Source organism: Jaculus jaculus, chromosome X (genome assembly GCF_020740685.1).
Source record: "Jaculus jaculus isolate mJacJac1 chromosome X, mJacJac1.mat.Y.cur, whole genome shotgun sequence".
NCBI lineage: Eukaryota > Metazoa > Chordata > Mammalia > Rodentia > Dipodidae > Jaculus > Jaculus jaculus.
In genome coordinates, this window is record NC_059125.1 from 127,151,851 (window position 1) to 127,172,695 (window position 20,845).

The window sequence follows — 20,845 nt, forward strand, 5'->3', positions numbered from 1 at the left end:
GATGGCTGTCAACTCACAAACAAGAAATTCTCCAAAGAACAGAGTAGATATAAAGGGAGATTATATGATACAACCTATAGTGGTGTCTGCAAGGTGGTCAAGCAAAAATCTCAAGTGGATTCCTTGACCTCAGAAAGCCTTGCTTCTTTGACTCTACATGTCACTATCTCCACCATGTTCATGCTTTTATCATTATGGATGTATCTGGGACCTCATGGTTTCCCTCTGAGATTTCTATAATCCTCTGTTAAACAGTTTTCAGTGGCTAGTTACCTCACTGCCCCTAACCACCCTATGACTGTTCTTTCCTTACTAGGATCTAAATGGCCAACTTCCCCCAGGCCATTAATTGTTTTCTGGCTAAAAGAGTCTTCACTGTAACCTTCTCAGCACACCATAATCTCCTAGCCTTCTCCATGTCTCTGCTTACCATGCTAATCCCTAAATCATGCTCATATGCTTCATCTTTCTCTTCTCCTTCTCCTGTGCCTCAAACTACTCTTACAGGATCCATTAACCTAGGTAGCTAGATTAATAGACTCAGATTGGCCCTTGCTATAGGTCTTTCAACTCTCATTACTTTTTCCCTTCCATATTACTCATAGCATGTACTACAGATCTATCCCCTTCTCTTCATGGTCTCATTTACAAATAACTTATGTAATCAATAGATGATCAGTCTTGTACTATATGGAGAAGTCTGGCTACACATACTTTTAACTTCTCCTCTCTTATATCAGAGGAATAAGGGTGTATTCTTTATAAAGTAAACACCTGAGTTTGGATTGTTTTTCATTCTTTGTTTTATAAACTTGCCTTCTGTAATTACCCATAAGGACTCCATGCATCTCTTAGTATTTTCAGCCTAGTATGCCTCATGACTTCCTTCCCTTACACTGAAGAAAAAAAAAACTTAAAAGCACACACTTGTAATCCCAGGACTGGCGCGGTAGGAGCATGAGGATTGCTATAAATCCAAAGTGAACCTGAGATACAACGTGAGCTACAAGCCAGTCTGGATTATAAAGCAAGACCCAAATCTCCTCCTGCTACCGAAACCAAACAACAAAGGGCAACAACAAAAGGCCTAATTTTAACTTTGTTATAAATTCTAGTTGTCATTTATAATCCATATATTTGGACTGGAGATCTAGCTCAATGATAGACTATGTAGTTTGACATGCATGAGGCCCTAAGTTTGATCCCTAGCACTGCTAAGATAATAACAACGATGATGATGATATTGTTTAATACTCAATTTTCTGACAACTTTGTGTATTTTCTTATTAATTGAACAGTAGCCCATTTCTCCATATTTCTATTAACATATATTGCTTGGTCAGTACTGATTCTCTTAATTTCTATCTTCTTTGTAATATCTAATAATGTTGAGAATTCTCTACTTCTTTAATATCTCTCTTGTTTTCTACAGCCTAATTGTTTTCTAGTTTTCTTTGAGCCTCTTAGACTGCTTGTTTTCTTTTTTTTATTATTAGTTTTCTATTCTGCAAGTACAGGCAGTTTGGTACCATTATTAGGCTCATCTGTGACCTACCCCCTCTCCACTGGCCCCTCCTTGTTGAGGCATATGGATTGTGCATTGTGGGGTTAGCCCACAGTTATTGGTACGATAGATGTCTCTACATATCATGACCAAATGTGTGGCTCTGACATTCTTTCTGCCCCTTCTTCCACAAAATTTCCCTGAGCCATGTTGGGTTCATTTTTGGTCTGCTTCAGTGATGAGGTGTTGGTGGCCTCTGGGACTCTGGCTCTCTGATTTGGTAGGCATTGATTTTTCTTGTTTTCTTTTTTAATTGAGAATTTAAATATGTGGATATACTGTAATTTCATGATATTTCTGGCCCATTATCCTCTTTTGTCCCCTCTCCACCACCCTCATTCCAAAGAGAATTCTTGTCTAAGTAGTTCTTCTTTTGTTTTGTTGCCTCATTCCTTTTATCCCTTTCCATCTTCCATGTCAAAATGTTGATGGGCTCAGAAAATTATGTAATTCTTTTAAAAAATTTTATTATTCATTTGCAAGGGTGGGGAGAGAGAGAGAGGAGAGGGGAGGAGAGAGGGGACAGGAGAGAGGAGAGAAGAGAAGAGAAGAGGAAAATGAGAATAGATGCACCAGGGCTCCTTGCCACTGCAAATGAACTTTAGACCTATACATCATTTTGTGCATCTGGCTTTATGTGGGTACTGGGGAATCAAAACCAGGCTGTCAAACTTTACAAGCAAGCACATTTAACCAGTGAGCGATCCTTCCAGCCCCATTTTCTAACTCTTATGTTAACTCTTCTTTCCTCTACCTTTACTATGGGTAGCCAGCTAAACTTGGTAGTACCTTCATTCTTGATTCTTTTATTTGTCTGTCATACTCATTTATTCATATTCTCAGACCATAAGCCAACATTTCCACAAACCACTATCTTTGACTCCTTCTACTTTCTTTAAGTCTGATGTGAATACACATCTTTCTTGCCTATTTCCTAATTACATACATCTGTACCTTGTTTCATATTGGATGAGTCAGAATCATTCATTAGTTCATTTTTATCTGCTCTATTGCTATGGATTATACTGTGTTCTTCCCCTTAACCAAGCTGCTGAAACTCTAACAATGGGTCTATGTTTAGAAATGGATATTTACTGATATAACCAAGTTAGAGTGAGGTTATTGGGATGGGCTCTAACTCAACATGACTGGTGTCTGCAGCAGATGTCTTCTCATTGCTGTAACAAAACACCTAATTAGAAGCAGACTATGGGAGGAAAGACATTATCTGAGCTCTCAGTCTTGAGAAGTTTCATCATGGCAGCAAATGCATGGCAGAGCAGAGGTTGAACATCACATCTTGTCACATAAGCTAAGAGATAGCAACTAGAGTGAGAGAGCTAGTGAACACCCAATGGGGTTAGACTAATAAACTTCAAGGTCCATCCCCCAGTGGCACACCTCCTCCAGCAACACTTTAACTCCCAAACTGCCACTAGCTGAGGACAAAGCATTCAAAATACACAAGGCTATGTGAGACATTTCACATTCAAACCACCACATTCCACCTCTGGCCCCCAAAGACTCACAGTCATCTCATGATGAAAAATGCATTCAGTCCAACATTGAAAGTCCTCAAAGTCTTTACCAATCCCAACACTGTTCAAAAGTTCAAGCTCTCTCTCTCTCTCTCTTTTTTTTTTTTAGTTTTTCGAGGTAGGGTCTTACTCCAGCCCAGGCTGACCTGGAATTCACTATGGAGTCTCAGGGTGGCCTTGAACTCACGGCAATCCTCCTACCTCTGCCTCCCAAGTGCTGGGATTAAAGACGTGTGTCACCACGCCCGGCTTAAAAGTTCAATCTCTTAACTGTGGGCCCTGTAGAATCAAAACACAAGTATTGCAGTCAGTTTCATGTTGCTGTGACAAAAACTTGACCAAATGGTCCTTCATTTGTGTGAAAGGTAGAAATATATTCTCTAGTTCCACATTCAAGTCTCAATCTTGACTTGATCATGGAACCAAAAGCAGCTTATAGGGTTACAGCTTATTTCAGGTTTACAAATTCCAGAGAACACCACCAATGGTGGAAGAAGCTGTCTCACTTCCACACATCCAAGGAGAGATCACGACCAATACCAGCACCATAAGAAATCAGCACCAAGAACAGCTAGAGGTCCAAACTGGCTCTGAACCCAACTAATAGGGCTGGACTTAAGATCCACTCCCATTGACATACCTCTCTCTCCCCAAGCAGGGCTCTGCCCACTGGAGACTCAAGTTGCAAGCCAGAGTCTATGGGGCCATACATTCAAACAACTATGACTTATATACTTCTAACAATAATGGCATAGAGTAAACATTGCCATTTCACAAAGGAGTAATTAGGGCATAGCAAGGAAAGATAGAATGAATGCAAACAGAAAACAAGTAGGGTGAACAGAAAATCCTGAAGATCCATGTCTGTTACTTGGGACCCATGATGAAATGCTTCAAAGTTAAAGAGTTCCCCCACATCCAGCCATACTGCTTGTGGCCTAGGTAGATCCACCCTAGCCAGAAGCTTTCCTTGATGGCTGTCTTGTAGTACTGGCATCTCTACATCCTGAGGTCTCTACTGTAATCCACAGTTCATCTTCACAGATCCATGATGTGTTCTCACAGGGCCTCTATACAAGGACTTCAATCCTGCCACACACAGTTCCAGTGGCCACATCCAAAACTATGTGTATTTACTGACCTCTCTTTAGTATATTTTTCATCCTCCCAAAACCAGTACCAGATGGTCTACCAAATTTGTTAAGCAAGTATGGAATAAAACCAACTTTGAGGATCAGAAAACTCTTTCAGCATTCATCCATCAGCCCCTCCCCCCAGAATCATCACTCCTTCCATTGTCCAAATATACAGCAGCTAGTTCATTCTCCATGGTAGCAAAGTTAAGACAATTGCAGGTAAAGCTGTTGTGGTCTCTGTGTCTGGAATCTGATTCTTTTCCCATTTCCTCCACCAAACACATATATCCATTACTTTTATATTGGACACGGACAGAATGCAGCCAGAATATCACAAAGTGCTTCCAGCCCAGTCCCAACAAAGTCCTATTTTCCTCTGAAACCTCATAAGCCAAATCCCCACAGTCCACAGTTTTCTCTGTATTTTGGTCCTTCACACTTTTACCTGAATGGTATGTCAAGCTCTGCTTACAGCACTGGCAAGATTCTTTACTCCAAATTTCCAAACCTTTCCACATTCCTCCCATAAACCAGTCCCAAGACTCAAAACCACAAGGTCAGGTTCACTACAGTAATGGCCCCACATCTCAGTCCCAATTTTCTATAGCATTTGCCATTTCATTGCTTGGAAAAACACCAACTGGAATTAGATCATGGGAGGAAAAGGTTTATTTTAGCTTACAATCTCAAGGGGAAGCTTCATCATGGCAGCCAAAGCATGATACAGCAGAGTCTGGGCACTGTATCTTATTATATCAACTGGGAAATAGCAGCAAAATTGGGTGAGTTTGTGAGCATAAAGTAGAGATGGGGTAATAAACCTCAGTGTGTGCCCCCAGTGGCACACCTCCTCCAGCAAGGCACCATCTTCCAAACTGTCACTAGCTGGGGACCAAAAAGAACACATGAGTCTATATTTCAGTCAAACTACCAATGTATTTTTATAAAAAGTAGAAAATTGGACACAGAGACAAATATGTACATAGTGAGAAGTACCTGTGAACATGAAGTCAGAGATGAGGGTAATGCACCTGCATGTCATGTGCACTATGGAAGACTGATGGCACATAATCAGGAGCTTGGGGAGAGGCACAGAATGGATTTTCTCTCACAGCACTTAGAACAAACCAACCCTGCTAAAACCTTCATCTTGTGCTCCTAGCCTTCAGAACCATGAAGTAATAAATCACTGTTTAAAAAAATAAAAACCTCTGGTTGGTAGGCCTATAAGTTTACAGCACTTTATTATAGCTCTAGTGAACAAATATACCTGACTCCCAAACTCCAAGACTAGAAAAACAGACTGATTCCAGGACCTGTACTTTTCTTCATCACCTATACCCAGTCTCACACTAAAGAGTTTATAGCCTGTTCCTCTAAAAATGATTCCTAGTATCTTTAATCTTATACTCTCCATTGCTTCCTTTTCTTCTGTCATTTTCTCAGTTTCCATTACCATCACTCTACTCCCAGCCTTCATTTCACATCTCTATGCCTATAAAAGCATCTGGCTGGTCTCTCTTATTCCAAAATTATCGCCTAAAATATATAATTCACATTGCTTTCATCATAGCACTGCTATGATCTGACATTTTTATGGTGTCATATTGCTTATGATAATTATAACGCTGACATGCATTCTCATCCAGGATTTGGGCTTACTCATCTTGTATACTCAGTCATTTATCTCCATAAATATATATGTGTATATTAATGTATATGTACATATACTTTTCCCATCTTTACTCTTAGCCCTTCTACTGACCCATGCCAATAAAATGTTTTGTTATCTTTCCTCCTCACATCTAAACCTGTTAACCTTTCAAAGCCCAAAACAATTGTCTCTGTCTGTAAGAACGTTGGTCCACACTAATATTTCTTTTAATTTTTTTTTGTTCATTTATTTATTTATTTATTTGAGAGTGACAGAGTGAGAGAGAAAGAGACAGGGAGAGAGAGAGAGAGAGATTGAGAATGGGCGCGCCAGGGCTTCCAGCCACTGCAAACGAACTCCAGATGCGTGCGCCCCCTTGTGCATCTGGCTAACGTGGGTCCTGGGGAACCGAGCCTTGAACCGGGGTCCTTAGGCTTCACAGGCAAGCGCTTAACTGCTAAGCCATCTCTCCAGCCCCACACTAATATTTCTTGTGTTTGCTGCAATCTAATCAGGAATTTGTAGGTTAGGACCATGTAGTATTTAATATATTTCACATGAATTTGTATATTTATTTATTTCCATCATGTTACAGGACATGGTGTTTGTTAATGAGTCAAACTCTTTAAAACTGAGATAATAGAACTTACTATCCAGTTCTGATGGGCAAGCAAGAGCTTGGCAATAGCCGGTATTATTCCGTGGTCTCAGAGGCATCCATGACCAACTTACTGGGAAGTATACTACCTCTGGCACTGGGGTTTTCCTGTATCAACCTATGGCCTCTGCAAGTAGCATTATCCACACCCATAGGAAGTTTCTGACCAAAATTGAACTTTCTTTTTTTCTTAATTATATATTTTATTTATTTATTTGAAGGGGCGGAGAGAATGGGCATGCCAGGGCCTCTAGCCACTGCAAACAAAAATATGTGCCACCTTGTGTATCTGGGTCCTGGGGAGTTGAACCTGGGTCCTTTGGCCTTGCAGGCAAGTGTCTTAACCACTAAGCCATCTCTCCAGCCCCTTAATCATATTTTTAATTAGTTAACTAATAAAGAAATTTCCCTATGGCTTTTTCTTAATGTCTTTAATTTTGGTTCCCTTCCTCTACCTGTTCTCTTCTTTGTTCCCCTCCTGTGCTCCCATTTTAACCTTTCCGCTTTGAGTATTCCATTCCTCTACTTATATATTTTTACTGTTCCTTCCCTGTAAGCCTTTCCCCACCCCTATCATAGCTCCTTTATTAACTTCTTGGTCTCTATTGATTCTCACCCCAAATTACACACATATATAGAAATTTGAGGTTAGAATTTGCATATGAGAGAGAACATATACCACAAGTGGCAATTGCAGACCACTGAAAAATCAAGATAGAACAATGCTAGAAGCCTCCTCTCTCCTCACTAGCTGTCATAGTGCTGGAAAGTGCTACACAGCTTGCTGAGGGAGAAAAGTCATCAACAGGCTCATACAACTATGGATCCACCTTGTATGCTATGCAACCGACTACCCAGGCAAGGAGTGCCCACTGGTGCAATAATGACATGACTGTTTCAGGATCTAAGACCCTCTCTATGGGAAGGAATTCATACTTAGTACTGAATAGACTCTGGAGGAAGCTACAATTGTTGATTTACTGAAAGCATATGTGGCACTATCAAGTTGTCCTCTAATATTATGTTTATGCCACCAGACTAATGCTTCTCTCACCCTTGGTCAGAGAACTTTTGTTTTCAAGATAATGGTGACCACTGGAGAGATTCAAAACTCATTACAGTGCTGAGAATAAACAATGGTTGAATGTTCAGTGTTAAGTGATACATCTTTACCATGCACTCCCAGGCTCTGATAATATATTGGAAGAGGTGGTGAAATGAATATAAGAGAGTCAGAGGTTAGAAAGAGGTACTTTGGGATCCTATCTTCTGGAATGAAATGGCAATTAATTCATGATCTGACAGTGGCTGTCACTGCCTTCACAAGACCTCTACAATACTGAGCTCATCAACATTTAGACATGGATGATAAAGGAAGGTGTTGCAGTTAGGTTTGCGTTGCTGGCATAAATCGCCCAACCAGGAGCAGCTTGTGGTGGAAAAAAAAAAGTTTATTTTGGCTTATAGACTTGAAGGGAAGCTCCACAATGGTGGAGGAAACGATGGCATGAGCAGAGGGTGGACATCACCCCTTTGCCAACATAAGGTGGGCAATAGCGACAGGAAAGTGTGCCAAACACTGGAAGGGGGAGCTGGCTATAACACCCATAAGCCCACCCCCAACAATACACTGCCTCCTGGAGGTGTTATTTCCCAAATCTCCATAAACTGGGAAGCTAGCATTCAGAACACTTAAGTTTATGGGGGACCCCTGAATGAAATAACCACAGCAGGCAAAAATGTCATGAAAATACAAGTGGGAGTATTTGGAAAGGAGCTCAGTGGAAGGGAGGAAGAGGGTAAAAGAAGGCATTGAGAGGGTATTTTGGTCAAATAACATTATGTTGGGTTGGAGAAATTGCTCAGTGGTTAATGAGCTTGCCTGCAAAGCTGAACGATTCAGGTTCAATTCCTCAGTACTCATGCAAAGCCAGATGCACAAAGTGGCACATGCATCTGGAATTCATTTACAGTGGCTAGAGGCACTGTCGTGGCTATTCTCATTCTGACTCTCCCTGCTTGCAAGTAAAAAATAACACTATGTTTAAATATGAAACTGTCAATTAAAGAAAAAAAGAAAAAAAGTGAGGTATAGGTATTGTAGGTGTAGTATAGGTATAGGTATACACTGGTAGAAGATGAGAAGAAGGAAACACATTGGATGCCAAGGAAAGTGGAAATTTTGACAATGAAGGAAAATTACCTAAGTGAATGTTTTCAAAATGTGCTCCATGGAAAACCAGCATCTAAATCACTTAGGAGATCTAATATAATGTGAATTCCTAAACTCCATTCAAGACCTACTGAGTCAAACTCTGCAGTCCAGAAATTCAATTTTTTTAAGAGAAATGAAAATGATTTTAGGCATATCGAATCTGATATCCACCAATATAAGTGAAGAAAGCAGTATAGAAACAGAACAGCTGTTCGTAGTTCTGCTGCTTAGTAGGTATATGTGCTTTTCATCATAATTAACAAGAGAATGAAACACTTTCACAATACCAGGGTTTGCTTGGATGTGATTCTCCCTTTTTATTGCTCTGAGCAAAGCAGTCCGTTCTTCTATGACATGGAGACTTCAAGTACTGTATCACAAATATGGACCAATATAGTTTCTGGAAGAACAGAAATTCTGTGGCACTCTAAGGAAAGGTAACTGGTTTTACTTCCTTTGGGAAGGAAAATATAACCAGGGCACACTATAAGCTTCTGAAATTCACGGCTTGTAAGCATAGAAAGAAAAAACAACAACTTTGATATCTAGTTGCTTAAGCTTTTAATTGGAACTAAGTGATAGTTAAACCACGTAGATGATTTAGATAAAAACCAAGGATACTCTCACTGGATCACACTGAGCAGGATTTCTGCAGTTGAGTACTACAGAAGTGAGATAACAGAATTAGATACGATCGAGGGGAAGAAAAATGCACAAAAGTCCTTGAATTAAAATGAATTGAAACCTTCTGGGAGAAAAGCTATTTGGTAAGCTCCATTAAGTCTATTGTAGATAGCTTTATTTGACAAAGCAGCATCCTGGCATGTGGAACAGAAAAGAAAATAGCTACAAGATGATCTGTCAGGGAGTTTTCAGTCTCTAAGCGAATAAGATTCTGTGCAGTAGCCAATGCAGCTTTTAACTCAAAAGAGATACAGAAGCAAAATGCAATTATATATCCCTAGTAAGTGCATTCAATATGAATTTCCCACATATCCTTCTCCTCCCTGAACAATTTCTCAAACTCCACAATTTATCAAGTGGATGCTCAATCTTACGGTTGCATTTAATTTATTGTAACACTGGATAAACACTATACACAATGCTGGAGATAATGAGGTTGAGATGATCCTACAAGTTATAATTAATTTGCTATAAAACAAACTAAGCACTTAAATAATATGAATAACTTAATTATCATTACATTCTTGTTTATTTTGGCTATAGGTTTATAGTATTTGTTTGTAGTAAGTAGTTCACTATTCTAAAAATGCTAACTAGTCACTGATTGCAAAATATTCAGTAAAATAGTAGTCTGTATGTTTAAGAATTAAATGCATGGGACAAATAGAGAAAATTCAGATGTAACAGGTAATAAATGACTTTTAAAAGTCTGACCTGGTGGTAGTCTTTCCTTAAGAATTTCTGTTGATGGAGTGAAGATTTTAAGATCAAACAAGTGGGAAGAGGACTTCTGACTTCACCAAATTTATCAGTACTGTGATTATATATTCAGATTTTAATTTTAATCAATATTTACCCATACCTCATGGCAAGACAGTAAACCACTGTATCTCTAATGTTTTGCATGTGATTAGCATGTTACGGTTATTAAATGACTGGATAAATTTATTTAGCTATCACAAAATCCCAGCTAGATAGTTTCTATAATGTGAATACTAAATCTCATCTTAGTGTAGAAAAGTCCCTCCCAGATCAAGGACAGAGTTCTGAGTAGAATTCAGATATTCTAACTTTAGACCCAGTTTTTTTTCTACTATTTTCTGTAGTCAAACTCCTAAGATTGTCTAGAATGGTTTACCTGGAAGAAAATAAATTGTCTGTTGGTTGATATCCTGTTCTTCTCCATGGTAATTTTCCATTCATGATAGTTTATGATGAAATTGATGGGTAAAGTGTTATACTGATCAAGAAGTTTACCTATAGGTCTCATTTGAGATCCATATCATGGCCTCTGTGTCATAATGAATCCTTTACTATTCTAGGTTAGAATACAAGTCTTTGCCCAGATAACTGTTTGAACTTCTATTTGGTTTCTAATACATCTTCCAAGTAACCACAATAGTTACATGTTACAGCAATTTTTCCTGAGTCTGTAGATTGCCTTTTAACTCTTTGACTTACTTTATGGAACTATTTCATTTTTATGAATTCATTTGTCAAAAGTCTTCTATTTTGGGAGATATTACCCTAAATTATCTAACCAACTTATGTCGTTTGCTTTATATGTTTTGTTAACATAGAATCTTGTATTCATCTATTATTAATTTTGGCAAAATGTACAAGTGATCTAGTATTTATTCTTTTCTTCTCTGCCACTTTCTACTGTGGAGCATATTAAAATACCCAAATTAAATATGAAGCAATGCTGCTTAAATGCCCAGTGACTCTTTGAAAAAAAGTCTACCTTTAATTAGACACTTCAATGAAATATGTAGATAAGTGAATGACACAGAAAATCCTGCCAATACAGGTCATGTTATTTTACCATTACGTACTTACATAGCCCCATCTGGTTGATGGGTAGTCTGATGGGTTGATGTACACATCTTGTTTTGTGTCAAAAGGTTTGCAAGTAAATGTTTATTACATAAAATAAAGCAGAAATAGCTTTACCTGATTCCTCAGATTCTTTCGTTTCTGTTGTCTCTTCTATTTCATCATCAGACATTTCCATTTCTTCTTCTCGCCTGATTCCCATTAATTCATCATTATGAATGTTGCGTATTTCCTAAGGTTAAAAGGTACGCTTTTTAGGGGGAGGGGCTTTAAAAATGTTGAAGAAACAGAAAGAAGTATGGGGACATATTAAAGTCTCAGAGTGCTTTTAAGGCAAAGGGAAGGGCATGTTGCGACTGAATAGTCTCAGTGAAAAAACACACTTGGGTGTATTCTGTCTTGCATCACACTTTCTTTCCTGACCCAGAGCTCTGGCAGTCTGTGATACTTATATTCTCATATTAGAAAATACTTTAGGCTATGAAAGACTCTTCACCTCTTACTTAGATATCTGGATTTTCTCTTAAGGGTCCTGCCACTTATACCTTCCCATGCTGAACCCTTTACTTTTGCTGCTTGCCATTTCCTCTCCTCATACTGTTACTGAACAGAACTCTAAATAAAGTTTTTTTTGTAGTTTTAGAAGTTATAGCAAAAATGAGCTGTCGGGAGTAACCTCAGAGGCTAACTCTCTCATGGATAATAACTATACTACTTGGACAAAACAAAGGAAAACAAAACTCATAACTACTTGATGTCACTGGAGAGTAAACAACATCAGGCATATTCTGAAGACACACTGGCATTTGCAAGAAGCTAAAATATAAGGCTAAGTTTCCAGTGTTTAAAAAGCCTTTTATGTGCCAGGCATGGTGGCATACACCATTAATCCTAGCACTTGGGAGGCAGAGGTAGGATGATTGCCATGAGTTCAAAGCTACCCTGAGGCTACATAGTGCATTCCAGGTCAGCCTGGCCTAGGGTGGAACCCTACCTTGAAAAACCAAACAACAATAACAACAAAAGCAAAAACAAAAAAAATCCCTTCTATTCTGAGAGCAGATCAGTTAGTTACAGGATAGCTCATTTTCAAATCAGTCATGTGGTCTAAATAATTCAAAGATAGAGCTTAAGGGAAAACAACCTTAATTTATATTGGAAAGTAAGGAGGTGACCCCATAAAGGAGAAAACAAATGGAGAGAAAAAGAGAGGTGAGGACCGAGAAGGAAAATGTGTGTTTGTGTATAAGCACACCCTTTACATTTTGCATATAAGATCTGTTCACATTTCCACATGATGGATGGGAAGAGTCTAAACAAACCAGGCTAAAGTTAAACTGTTTTTTGAACTTCTTTTCAAATGGCAAAATCTTTGGCTTGAATACACCCAATTAAATTGACCACTTAAGGAAAAGAAAGTAAACAAAAAATTCTAGAGTAACATAACAGAATCCAGAACCACTACAATATATAACCACAATGTCCAGGATAACAAATACAGTCACCTGACCTATCAAGATCTACACAGAAACCTCATTTCCAAGAGACAGAACAATCAATAGAGACTAACTCTGAAATCATTCAGATGTGACAGTCAGCAAAGAATGACAGCAGTTATTATAACTATCTGTGTGATGAAATCAAGTATGTTCAAACTGATTAAAAAGATAGAGAAACTCAGCAGAGGGTCAGAAACCCAAAAAAGAATCAAGTATTATTTTACCTGAAAATAAAAAGTCAAGACATTTATTTTGTGAGGAGGGGGGTGTCTGAGAATGACATACAAATGAACAGTTCTTTTTAAAAAAATATTTTATTTTTATTTATTTATTTATCTGACAGAGAATGAGAGACAGAGAGACAGAGAGACAGAGAGGGAAAGAGGGAGAGAGAGAATGGGTGTGCCAGGGCTTCCAGCCACTGCAAATGAACTCTAGATGCATGCAACCAGCTAATGTGGGTCCTGGGGAATTGAACCTGAGTCCTTTGGCTTTGCAGGCAAACACCTTTACTGTTAAGCCATCCAAAAAGTTCTTTTTAAAAGTTTCTCTTTGCTGAGATCTTTTACCTTTTCATTCATTATGAAAGTACTTCCTTTATATCGATGTGCATAGATATAATAGTTACCTTAACTAGTTGTATGATAATTATATCTTAGTAATCTTGGCATTGAAACATATGGTATGTTAAATGATAATAGCGAGATATTTCTAAAAGTGGCAGAAATGGAAAAGAGAGAACCTCAAGACAGAATAATATAAATAATATAAATAATTTGAAGAATAGGAAATTGAAATTTTGAGATTGTACTCAAAAGTCTAAATCTACAAGCAAATGAATCCTAGAATGAGAGCAGAGAAAAAAAACATTTGAGAAAATAATGGTTGACATTATTTTAAATTTGATTAAGTGCATTAGTCCACATATTCAAAGAACTCAATGAACCTCAAGCAGGATATTTGTGCAAAAGTCATATCTAAGAACATGAGAGTCAAACTGTAGATAATTGAAAAAATGAGAGAAACTCTTAAAAGTAGCCAGAGAAAAACAGCACATCATATAGAAAAGAACAGTAGTGGAGCAATATCTTTAAAGTTCAGGAGAAATAAGGATATCAATTTATTCAGAATTTAATATTCAAGGAAAATGTTAAGAGTGAAGATGGGATAAATATATCTTCAGATAAATATAAATGCAATAATTCATCCTCAAAAGTCTTATAGTATAGGACATAATGAAGAACTTTTCCCCCATAAGCTGAAGGGAAGAGTTATCAAATGTGAACATAGAACTTTAGAAAGGCGTGACATGAAGATCACTGAAATGATCAAAATGAGATTGAATAGTCTCATCTTTAAAATCTCTACACATTAAAAATGTAAGCATGAGAACTATACATTTTGGAGCAGTTTGCATCATTCAGAGGCTACTTGATGTCTTGGAGTCTGCTTAAGTCTAAGCTGAGAGCCCCTCATCTATACTAACTCCTATTAGGTTGTCATATAGGAAATATCCAAATTTATCTAGTAAAAACTGCCTCCATTTATGGGCATTATACAATATATTACTTCAAATGGGTTTCTTAATATTTAATGCTGTAGTTAGTTATTATCCTAATTTCCTTTTATTGGGAAAAATAATGATTTCCATTTCAAGTTAAGTCTTCATTATAATTAAATGAAATATTCTTTAAGAGTGAGCTACTCAGTACCATCACCAATTGTTAAGTAATAGAAAAATCAGATGCTAACATAGCACCTCCCATATTCTGCAGGGACCTTATTTAAAATAGAAGAAACAATGACATGTTTGTGAAAAGTAAACTTTATAAAGCTCTATATCATGAGAGAGATTATCTATATCTTATTCAAGCTTATTGCATAGAGCACAATTAAAGAAATTTCTTATTTCTGTGAATCAATTCTATATCAGGAGACTGGGTTTAAGTTATCATCAGAGCTGTTACTGGAAAGATGATCATAACAAGGTTTGACATTGGCAAATTCGAATAGTGTACAATTTACTGCACTGAAGTCATGGTTTTCTAGATTTCTAACAGAAACAAAGGCTGCCAGAGGGTATAAACAGAGACCAACTCTCAATTCACACACATGTCACTAACTCTGGTAATTTTTTTTTTTTTCAGGAGAGTAAATTGTGTTCATTCTAGGGAAATATCTCAGGGTAGGATGATCTGTAAACTAAGACATGTCTTGTATTTTTTCAGTATCCAGAAAACATCTTTTTACTTTCAGTTTGGCAAGACAGTATAATATTTGCTTAGAAATATATAAAGTGCAATAACTATATGATATGACTTACCTAGATGTCTTTCATAGCTTTAATAGTCCCTCAAAATGTAACAGACTCCAGGGAAATTTTTACCTAAATGCCCCAAGTACTTCATGCACAAGAATCACCAGTTACTTTAGCTGATAATGAAATGAGGGTAAGAAAAACTAAGAGGAAGTTTTCCCCAATGCTCAGTTAGGTACAGTGGCAGAGCCCAGAGCCCCCTATATACCAGGCAATCTTTCTTAGTTATGAAGAAACTGAGAGCCATATCATTATTTTTCTATAAATGTGCAATACTATGCCACACAAATTGTATAAAAGCAAAAATAAGGGCAGAGGCTACGGTATGACATTATAATGTAAATTTAGAGGGAGTGTTTAATAAAGGGCAATGCTTCTATGAGGAGTGAGACTAAAATTCTTTGAAAACTTTACGATTTAAACACATCATAGCCAAGACCTTTTATTTTGCATTTTGAGCTTAGATCAGAAAAGCTTTATTTGTGAAACAAACTCCAAAAAATATATTCATATTGAAGGAGTGTAACATGGTATTTGACTGAAAAGGGCATCCTACATAGCTTGCTATGAGCAGGGGGAGGATTCAGACCCGGTGAAGTACAGATAACAAAGGAAGTCACTGTCTCCCATATTTGCCTCATTTTCCATCTTGACATCTGGATTCAGGACTGAAATGTACATGCAAAAACATTTTCAGCAATTTGTATTTGTAAATGACCACCTGAAACCTACTGAGACATATCACTGTTAGGTCACTTCAGAAAAGGTAAGTGGTCCTAAATTTCTTACACTACTCTTCTGTCACTGTAAATGTTTGGTATGTCTCATTTCAGCAGTGAACTGGTAGTGGTTTCTAAAGAGGCATCATAATGGTTTTGAATCTGTTCTGCAGTGCTAAGTGCTAACTTTTTCTGAAGCTTAGAATTCACAGTAGAGAACAAAAAGTCCTTTTGTATGGAATGAAAGACAGAAGGAAATGCATACAAAGACTCTTTTTTGTACCAGCTGGCATTGTTGATTTATTATAAAGTAAGCAAATCATAACTCACTGCACATTAATTATTTAGCTATAGTTTCACAAAATTTATGTGAATGTAAATCCATTTTATTCAGGTTCAATGATAGTAACATGACTACCAGAAAATTAACATTTCTTCTTAAGTGTGTTAACAAAATCCTATTTGCATAAATTTTTATCATTAATAGGAAGCTTGGTAAAAAGGGGGTCATGATGGAATGGAAAGGAGCAGAGGCTAGGGAAGTATCTTATACACTTACGTAGCAATTTGATTCTGAGATATCATTTACTACAACAATGCAAAGCACAGACATAAGTTCCTAATCAATGGCTATTGTGGGTTACATAATGGAAATACAAATTAGATCGACTGAAAGTAGATTAGTATACTTTTGGGTGGCTGAAAGCCAACAGCCAATGTTGATGCACATGTGTACTAAAACAAGAATATATGGATGGATGACTTGATTATCTATCTGCAAACAGTTCCTCAGAATACGGCATGGGCATCCTGTAAATTGAGAGAATCTTATTTTATCAAAGTATTTCCTTTTACAAGAATACTAGTGATCATTAAGTCTTTTCCCCCTCAGCCTAGTGCTGTAAAATTTATGAGGGAAAATGCAAGGAGCAATCACCTTACTGTCTACTGCTATGCTTCTAACTTTTATAAATCAGACAAGGGTTAGCACTGAGTCTAGGCAAGCTTGAAAAAAAACACACGATTTTAAATGATTCTGCAGGCAAAAGTTCCCACAACACACGGAAGTGCCAGCAAAACTACTACAGACATTAACTTGCAGTAAGGGACTTCAGCCTTTTCTTACTCTGCCCATTCCAATTATGTTAGCAGGAACCTTTAACACATAGAAATCATGAAAATAAAGCAATCAAAAGGATGTGTTAGTAAAGCAGTCAGCCTGGCATGGACTCTCATAGTGACTGGGCTCCTCAAAAGTACAGCTTCTCCCCCTGCCCAACTCTATACCCTCTTGCTCAATATAGGGTGTGCTGGCTACCACTAGAAGCATGACAATAACAAAGGAACGGGTCTTTGTGGCAACAAGCTGCCACCAGGTGACTTGTTCCAGAGGCAATTGATAAAAAGGACGTTAGAGTCATGCTACCTTGGTGAAAAAACCTGACTTTTGAGTTGGAGCTTTGATCCCAAAGTTGAAGAAAGCCAATGTAGCTGATTGTCTTTGAGATGACCTATTTTCAAAGGGCTGCCAAAAAGAAGCTCCAGTTTAACAGCACAGTTTCTTCACTTCCCACGGGTTAACATTCAAGTTTGCAGAGTAGTCTGCTATCAAAGGAAGGTTTTCAAATGCAAAACAAAAAGGAAAATAATACCCAAACCAAATACATCACGACTTAAGAGGCAATACTAGAAAGGGGAAGATTTTTTTCAGGCTTAGGAAGTTCAAAACCAGAGGAAAGAGATAATCTATATTTTATTTTCTGTAGTAGTTTTAATTACCAGGATTGAGGCACATGGGAATTAATTTAATCCAGTTAAATAAGCAGGAGACATGTTAGGGGGTCTCTTCCAAGCCTACAAGGCACAGAATGAAACATGTAGCTCTTGGCAAGTCATGCCAGCCAGGCACTTCATCCATACCATGCTTCCAAGGAAGCTTTGCAACAATGCTGAGTAACAATGCAGGGTGCCTGGCTCTAAGTTCTCTATAGGCTCAGAGAAATGTCCAGCCTATTGGTACAGCTATCTTTATGGTGAACCTAATTAAACTCTGTTAAGTATATACCTACCAGAGGCAGGCTTGGTATACATAACTGAACCTTAACAAGTGATATTGATAGGGAGCTTTTAATTTTTTAAATTTTTATGTATTTATTTGCAAGGAGAGAGGAGAGAGGGGGGGAGGGAGGGGGGAGGGAAGGAGGGAGAGGGAGGGGGAGAGGGAGAGGGAGAGAGCACGCCAGAGAGAGAGAATATGGACATGCCAGGGCCTCTAGCCACTGCAAACAAATTCCCATTGCATGTACCACTTTATACATTTGGGTTTACATGTATACTAGGGAATTGAACTCGTGTCATTAGGCTTTGCAGGCAAGTGCCTTAATTGCTGAGCCATCTCTCTAGCCCAATGGTGAGCTTTTCAGGGGAGACCAGGTTTCATTGTGTAGTCAAGGCTGGCCTTGAACTTGTGATTCACCTGCCTCAGCTTCTCCATTGCAGGTATTATATGTGCTAGCATAGCTACCTTAAAGTGAATATTTTGTTGCAATGTAGTTTAATACAATAGTTGTGTTATCAACAAGTAAATGTTCAAACAGCAGGCTCTCATTCTCCTATGTATTGGCGAAGCTTTCCTTAAATAGCAGTGTAATTTAGATAGCTTCTTTTTACCTCTAAGAGGGATCCAAATGGATGTGTATTGGAAGAGATTTAATATAGGTTTAGAATCCCAAATATCCAAATTCAAAATCTAAAATGTCCTCAAATATGAAAAAAATTGAGTGTCAATGAGTACAACAGGGGGAAAATGGTACATTCTGCCCAAATGTGACAGGTTGCAGTCAAAACACAGTTATAATAAAATAGTATATAAAATTATGCAATGATATTTGTGTGAAGTATGTAAGGTTCAGGAGTGACCAAGACCATGGAGAGCACTCTGAGGCAAAGATGGAAGTTTTTATTTAGGAAGAAACATGAGCTGCCAGGACTGACTCTCAAGAGCCGAGCAGTCAGCTTGGGGTTACAGATAGTGGGCTGTATAGGCTCTCTACTTGGGGGAAAGTAAGGAAGGGAAGGAATTTTTTTGTTGGGGCAGTAAATCTCTGTTCTATACATTAGAGATAGGGGAAGACCAGAAGTGATCCAGTGAGATGGGGAGCAGTAAATCTAGGCATCATTAATGGCTGGGCAATTTCTTGAGGAATGTGGATGACTCACTTTCTTATCTCTGTTGCCCTCCTGCTGTAACTCCATTTTGTCCTGACCTAACAAAGTACAGATAAAACAAATGAATGCCATGTTTAGATCTGGACTCTTTCTCAAGGTGTCCCATTATTTCAAATATGCAAATACTACAAAATCTTTAAGAATAAAAAAAAAATCCCAAGTTGGAAACACTTCTGGCTCAAAGCATTTTGAATAAGAGATTCTCAACCAAACTACTTTCCAAAATTGTTAAGACACAGACCATTTTTCCTTCAACTTTTGTTCTCTCAATTGAAGAGTTTGGAAAATTTAAGTTTAGTGTTGGAAACTACACTGCCGTTCTTGATTAAAAAATGGTTGTTACTCCTAGCTCCCTGATGATAAAGACCATTTCATTCTGTATTGCTTATCGGAATACTCAAGGCAAACAAAGTGCTGAATAAACCTCTGGACTAAAATATTAAATTTTGTTTGATGAGCGTTAAGTACTTGAGGTTGCACTGACTTTTGTGCTGCAGTAAGACAATAGTTTTGTTTTTGTTTGTAATCTTTGAGTAAATAAAGATACTGTTAACTTTGTCTACCTCTACCCACTCATGAGGCCAATATCTTCAGGGATTTCTTTCCCATGGCTCCATGGTCCCTTTGTTGTGTTAGAATTGGCACGTTATATAGACTACCAGTTTTTTAAAAACTTATTTTCCTTTAAATGTTCTTAAAGGGTTTTAACTATTACAATGAAATGTCTTACATATTGACACAGACAGAATGAAGAGGACATTGTGTTCATTTTAAAGGTTAGGAAACAAAGACTCACAAAGGTTAAATGACTACAAGGCACTCTATTTCTGAGCTCTGAATCTACTAACTAGTTGTGTAATTTAGTGCAATTCACCTAACATTTCAATTTTATTGTATACAAAACATGGATTCTATTCGTGTTCAGAATCCCTTATTGAGCTGTTAATAATAAACTGAAATAACACTATTTACATTTTCCAACTGCTTACATTTCTTAAGCATTTAATCTTATAAAACTGGTTTCATTATTATCTCCAATTTATAGGTGAAGAAATACAGTGAGAAATGCTGAGAAAATTGCTCAATCCACATATTTACAAATGGAACAGCTGAGAGATTTCATATTTAACTTTAAGTCCTATACTTGCTATGGCATCAAACCTCTCATGAGGATTGCTTAGGTGAGATAATCAATGTGATGGTGATCTATGAGTGTGAGTGTTGGAGACTAGCAATGTAGCTCAATGGTAGAATGTATGCTAGCATGTACACTCCCTAGTATGGCCAAATCCCATATAAACGGGTTACAAGTGCTCTTTGAATATTAAGAAACAATGCAACTTATACTGATAGATATAATGAACTTGTTACTACACTGGCAAAATGACTCAGAAATGAAGTTGAAAGGGTTGCTGCACATGTAGACCAAAAATATCAGAGCTGAGGAGGAAAGAACATCCCACAGGAACAGAAAAATTTGAGGTATATGTAATATTTTCAAAGGCAGCTCAGCAAAACAAACCACCCATGTGGGTTTTTAATATCAGACTCAGAATATTAACATTATCACATCATACATATTCTAGTGTTATGCTAAGATGTTACTTGAGCACAGGCAAGGAGATATATAGCAACCTAAAATCTGAAACAGAGTCCTCTGTTACTTTTCAATCTGCCAGCTATAAAGAAGGCTGAATAGATCTGATAAAAGAAACTCACAGATTTCTTTGCTATGATTAAAAACAGGGAACTTCTAGCTTCACCTGCTCATGTTTTCTAATCAAATCAAAGACAGCC

The 20,845-nt window shown here is 37.6% G+C and overlaps 1 protein-coding gene across 9 annotated transcripts in view; it reads right to left on the reverse strand.

Annotated features, from left to right (window-relative positions):
* Enox2 (ecto-NOX disulfide-thiol exchanger 2) overlaps positions 1–20,845 on the reverse strand; it is a 343,811-nt gene that overhangs the window by 25,876 nt on the left and 297,090 nt on the right. For all 9 annotated transcript variants that reach the window (XM_045141079.1, XM_045141083.1, XM_045141080.1 and 6 more), the window contains one exon: positions 11,403–11,517. In XM_045141079.1, the coding sequence (XP_044997014.1) occupies positions 11,403–11,517 (115 nt within the window). The remainder of the gene's footprint in view (positions 1–11,402; positions 11,518–20,845) is intronic.